The 6,000-nt window shown below is 41.5% G+C and overlaps 1 protein-coding gene across 1 annotated transcript in view; it reads left to right on the top strand.

Annotated features, from left to right (window-relative positions):
- Window positions 1–6,000, top strand: part of OPHN1 (oligophrenin 1) — a gene marked incomplete at its 5' end in the record, with an annotated part of 165,607 nt that overhangs the window by 15,936 nt on the left and 143,671 nt on the right. Inside the window, one exon of the mRNA XM_008049831.2 lies at window positions 3,489–3,567. Within this exon, the coding sequence (XP_008048022.1) occupies window positions 3,489–3,567 (79 nt within the window). The remainder of the gene's footprint in view (window positions 1–3,488; window positions 3,568–6,000) is intronic.

Here is a 6,000-nt window from a genome sequence, read left to right as displayed (position 1 = left end):
TCTGGATGGAGTGTTCTGTAGGTATCAATTAAGTCCATTTGGTCCAGAGTCACATTGAGGTTCCGAATCTGGTTGCTGATTTTTTGTCCCGATGATCTGTCGAGGGTTGTGAGTGGAGTATTAAAGTTCCCAGTTATCATAGTGTTAGAATCAATATCTTTCTTTAGTTTTCCTAGGAGTTGCTTTGTAAAAGTTGGTGCACCTATATTAGGTGCATATATGTTTAGGATAGATATTTCTTGTTGATGGAGTGAGCCTTTTATCATTATGTAGTGGTCCTCTGTATCTTTTTTAATTTTTGATAGCTTAAATGGTATTTTGTCTGAAATTAGGATCGCGACTCCTCCTTTCTTTTGTGTTCCATTCGCCTGGAAATTTGTTCCCCATCCTCTTACTTTGAGTCTGTGCATGTCCTTTCTAGTGAGATGGGTCTCTTGAAGGCAGTATATTGTTGCCTGGTGATATTTTATCCATTTTGCCATTCTATGTCTTTTCAGTGGTGCATTTAGTCCATTCACATTCAGGCTAATTATTGAAATGTGAGAGTTCATCCCTATCATAGAGTTCTTATAGAGTTGTTGTTCTTCCACTTGGTTTTTTGTCTTTCTTTTGGTTTTGGGGTTGATCATGTGTATTGTATTCTTTTTTCTGTACTCTTGTGAAGAATGTTGTTCTTTTTTCCTTTTCTTCTGTGTTTAGTACTTTCTTAAGTGTTTCATGTAGAGGTGGTTTGGTTGCAGCATAAGTTCTTAGGGATTGGATATCTGGGAAAGATTTTAATTCTCCCTCGCTGATTAAGCTTAACTTGGCTGGGTAGGTTATTCTTGGTTGAAATTGTTTATCTTTTAGGATTTTTAAGATAGGGCTCCAAGCTCTCCTAGCCTGCAGGGTTTCTGTAGATAAATCTGCTGCTATTCTAATTGGTTTTCTATGATAGGTAATCTGACCTTTTTCTCTTGCTGCCTTTAGGATTTTTTCTTTTATGCCTACTTTGTTTAGGCGAATTATTATGTGTCTAGGAATTGGTTTTCTCATTTGTTGTCTTGTAGGGGCTCTCTGGATCTCTTGTGTTTGAGTTTTTTATCGTTGATTAGATAAGGGAAGTTTTCTTGAGTGATCTCATGGAAGGTTTTTTCCTATGTGGTGTCTGTCTCTTTTTCTGCCTCAGGCAGACCAATTACTCTTAGGTTAGGCCTCTTGAGGTAATCGCTCATCTCTTGAAGGTTTTTTTCTGTCTTTTTGAGTTTGGTTTCTGTGTTTTTGAGAGTTTGGGTTATTTCTATATTTTGGTCCTCAAGCTCTGAGATTCTTTCTTCTGCTTGGGTAATTCTGTTTTCTATGCTTTTCAGTTTATTGCTTATTTCATTCACAGTATTCTTTATTACTGTTATCTCATATATCAGTTCCTTTCTAGTTTCTTCTTGAGTCTCTTCAATTCTTTTTAATCTCTCCATTAATGTCTTGATGTCTAGGGTTGTATTTTGAGACCATTCATTCTGGGCGGGGCTCTTCATTGTTTGCATTCCAAAGTCAGTTTTCTCAGTGTCTGCCCTCCCAGGAGTCTGGGAAGGACCCATATTCTTCTTTTGTTTTTTCTTCGTTTGTGTAGATTTTTCTCTCTCGTCCCTTAGTGGATCAAGTTCCTGAGATCTAATCTCCAGCCTCTCTCCTCTCTTTCTATTGCAGGCAGTTAGCTTGTTGCCTAGGAGATCTGTGACACTAGTCTCTATTCAGCGTAGGGGAGGGGCTTTGTCTTCTGTTAATGACGTCACCATGGGAACCAAGGTAGAGGCTCTGCTAGGTGGGCGGGCGATGTGATGTAAATATGCCTTGAAAATGGCGGAGGTGGTGGTTTGCTTTTAGCGGGCTCCTTTGGGTCTCTAGGCAGGACCAGCTTCACAGCTGGGCACTGGATCTGGGGTGCCTCCAGCTGGCTGGGGTGGAGGACAGGGTCGGGCGTTTCCTCCTCTGGAACTGGAAACCTGCTATCGGCACCTTACGCCAGCTTGGGGTTCTGCCCCCTTACACAGGCTTGTGGTCACGTACGCTGAGTGCCTCAGCCAGGGTGGGCCAGGGGCTTCTGATCTCCAAAGCTCCAGAGAGCGAGAGCAGGTGGTGGCTCTGGGTCCCTCCCAGGGCACTTTAGCCAGAAATGGGACTGGTATCTCTAAGGGCGGGCACTCAGAACCTCCCTGCATGACCGGCAGCTTCATGCTGGGTGCTGGTCTCCACGCTGTGGCCGGTGATGGAGCTGTGATCCGGAATTTGGAATTCCCCAGCCAGCCGGAATCACATATAGTGGAGCAGCCGGTCCAGCAGCGATGTCTGGCCCTGCGTGGGACCAAAAGTCCCCAAGCCTCCTACCAGTGCGGGTGGAGGTGGGCGGGGGGGTGCAGGAAGAAAAGTAATAGTCTTTTTGGGAAACTCACGTTCAGAGAATCTCAGGGATCCATTTATGTGGTCGCCATCTTGCCGTCTCTCTGTTTTTTTTTTTAAATGACCCTAATTCAATCCATGAGGGAGCCTTATAACTTGCTCACCACCTAAAGGTCTTACATCTTAATACTATCACATTGGAAATGTTAAGTTTCAGATGGGAATTCTGGCCGATATTCAGACCATAGCAAGTAGCCTGCAAATAAATAGAATAAAATTGAGTTTGAAGCCATCTTCCATGGAGAAGAGGCTTTTTATTGTAGTGATTAAGGATATGGCTGCTGGACCAGACTAACTAGATTTAAATCCTTCTCTATCAATTACCTGCTATGTGACCTTGGGAAACCTGTCTTTGTCTCAGTTTTTTCCCTTCTGTGAAATAGGGATGATTACCATAGTAAATGTTTTATTGGCTTGTTGGATAGATCAATTTAGTAAATACATGTAAAATACATATGTAATATATGTAAGAATAGAACCTGGCACCTAGTGAGCATTAGATGAATATTAATTGTTGTTATTAGTCTTCAGATAGTTTGTCAGCCTGAAGGCCTCCCTGTAGCTTAGCCAGTCTGAATGTTGTTGAATTCTTTCCAACTGAAAATGCTTTTCTGACATCCTAGGTGGTGGAAGGAACAAAGCCATTTTCCTGACAGGTGAATGTACTCGTGATGTACATGCTTTCTTTTAGAGCTCCAACCAAGCAGCTAGCTTCCAAGAGAGGGAAAAAAGGAGACCCTCAATTCAGCTCAAGCACAATAGGGCCAATTTAGGTTTGCATTATGTGAGGTATCTTGATATTTGCCTTCCTATTTCCTTGCCCAGCCCTGGCACAAGGCCATCAAGATAAAACCTCCCCCATGACTACCAAAATTGCTGTTCTCTAAATTACCCATTATTATTCTGAGTAAAAAGAGAATTTGAAAAATTAGTATTCTGTAGGCCTGTGACTGTTCAGTGGGATAACTCCCAGGCCAGAGAGGGACCTTAGATCATAAGACTCCATTCTTTCAGGTGAATTTTCTGCTTTAAATTTGCCATTATTTCCTCAGGCCAGGAACTATCACCCTGCAGGCTCTTTCAGAAGCTAACAGAAGGCTCTGGATGGAAGCCATGGATGGGAAAGAACCTGTAAGTAGTATCTGACACTGGGGAAAACTCCCCAGCATAGCCTGGTATATGAGTGCCCTCTAGTGGTATCGGTGGGCCTAAATACAATTAAATGGTGGTAAATTCTTCAAACTCAAAGCTTTAGAGCTAGAAGGAATTGATTTCACATCTGTTTAATAAGTTGAACAAATAAAGTAACTTGAGTTCCAGAGAGGTGAGGGACTTGTTGAGGATAACTTGTATAGAAGGCATCAAAGATGGTCTTAGCATGCAGGTCTCTCAGCTCTTTCTTCTAGTGTTAGACTGTATGTGACTATGCCCGCGCCATTTCTTAAGAATTAAATTTAGCCCTTTTTTCAAATTATAAAATTAATACATGGCCACATAGAAGGATAGAAGATAACATTCATGGTTGCAAATCAGCACTTATTAAACTATTAATCAAAATTATTTTTCTGACACTCCTTATAACCCTACTTATTCTCTTAAAGTGAAAAGAAGAGATGGCATTGCCATTCTGTATTCCAAGAAGTACCACTCCCTTTAGAACTTGTTTTTTGCAGGAGAACAATCAATGCCTTAAAAGGCTGGTGATTATCATTCTGATTCCAATGTGAGCAGTCAGAAATCATTGAAAAAACATTCTCTTCAGTATCCTCCCAGTATTTTTTTAGTGGCATATGAAATAATGTCAGCTTCCTGGTGCTGGAATTTCAGTAGCCCGAATTTAGGTCCTGGTTCTGCCATTAAATGACCGTGTGACTTGAGCAAGTTTCACCTGAGACTCAAGTTTTCTTCTCCTCAGTAAAATGGCTTTTACCTTCCTCAAAGGGCTGCTTTAAAAAAACAGATTAAAGCTATTGTGTAAGCCGGGCTCGGTGGCTCAGCCTGTAATCCCGCGCCTTTGGGAGGCTGAAGTGAGTGGATTGCCTGAGCCCGCGGGTTCGAGACCCGCCTGGGCAGAACGACCTCATCTCTACAATAAATTTAAAAAACAGCCGGGCGTGGTAGCACATGCCTGTAATTCTGGCTACTTGGAGGGCTGAGGCGGAAGGATCGCCGGAGCCCAGCAGTTCGAGGCTGCGGTGGCCGGGAGTGGCCACTGCACTCCAGTCTGGGCGACAGAGTGAGACTCCAACTCAAAAAAAAAAAAAAAAAAAGAAAGAAAAGAAAGCTACTGTGTAAACCATAATGTGCTATATTTGTTTTAAATGCTCCTTACTGGTCTGAAGAATGATTGCAAAACTACTAAGGTTCAGCACTATTTGGATACAGCCTTATCTCCTTACTTTATTCAAGTAAAATACTTGCTAAGAGGGAAAATATGCCCCAGGTTTTTCTTTCTGGAGATTAAAAAGGAGTAACCAGATCTCACACTACACTTACAACATCCAGGAAGATAGCAGGAGAGAAGTGGTATTGTGAAGACCACCATATAGAAAGTAGGCCAGCACCCATCTACCTTCCTTCATCTCCCAGAAACCTAGTGCTTTACTCTTACGTTTCTGTGATGTTTCTCTAGACAGATGGTCAGAGGCTCAGCAGGGCACTTAATCTCTCGATTTCCTCTCCCATGTTTGCTTTCCTTTGGGCTTTTAAAGATTGAAATATGACTTTTCTGTGGATAATAATGTTAGCACATAGGCTCATTGAGTGTAAATCCTCACCAACTTGATCATGGCAGACGTTTCACAAATATCTTATTTATAAAAGTGGCAGCAACGGCTGGCCAGGACAGAAATCTCTTTCACTGAAATATCCATGGGCATATACCCATATACAGATTGTTTTTAAAGGAGAGGCTGTTCAAACAGACTCTAACAGATGGCTCAAAAAGGCTTAATTCCTGTATCCTCATTTTGCCAGTGTTGTTACCGCTTTACTAAATGCTCCAATCCACTAGTTTTACACATCATATGCATATCTTTGTGTACACTGTCAAAGAATATTAGAGACTGAAGGAACATCTACTCCAACCCTTATTGTTTTATCAATAGAAATTTTGAAATCCAGAGAATGGAAAGTTCATGCCCAGAATTTCCTGTTGCAGTAGAGGAAGAGCCAGGTACTAGATTTCAAGAGCCATCACAGTGCATACGCCAAGACAGCTCAGGGAATTCTTGGTAAATCTCTTTCGGATGGACGATTGCCTTTCCACAGAAAAACATCCGTAAACTAGTCTATGGGAGTAGGAGATTGGTTTGGGGAATATTTAAATTTTACTATGAATACCCATAGGCCAGGTACGTGTCCATGAGAAAAACACTTTCTTTCATGCTCTTTGGCGCCATCATAAAAGTGTTGCAGGTTTACATAAGCAAATGTTTAAGATGGATTGGCTACAACTTTACCTAAAGTGAATTGTGTTAAATCCAGTGTAATTTGTAGAAATTGTTAAACTGTTTTTTATGGACATTGGCAAGCATGATTCTGTTTAGTCTACTTTTTGTTAAA

Source organism: Carlito syrichta, unplaced genomic scaffold (assembly GCF_000164805.1).
Source record: "Carlito syrichta isolate Samal-C Ts95f unplaced genomic scaffold, Tarsius_syrichta-2.0.1 Scaffold138367, whole genome shotgun sequence".
Lineage (NCBI taxonomy): Eukaryota > Metazoa > Chordata > Mammalia > Primates > Tarsiidae > Carlito > Carlito syrichta.
The sequence above is the reverse complement of the archived record's forward strand: the minus strand, read 5'-3'. Positions and strand labels throughout refer to the sequence as shown.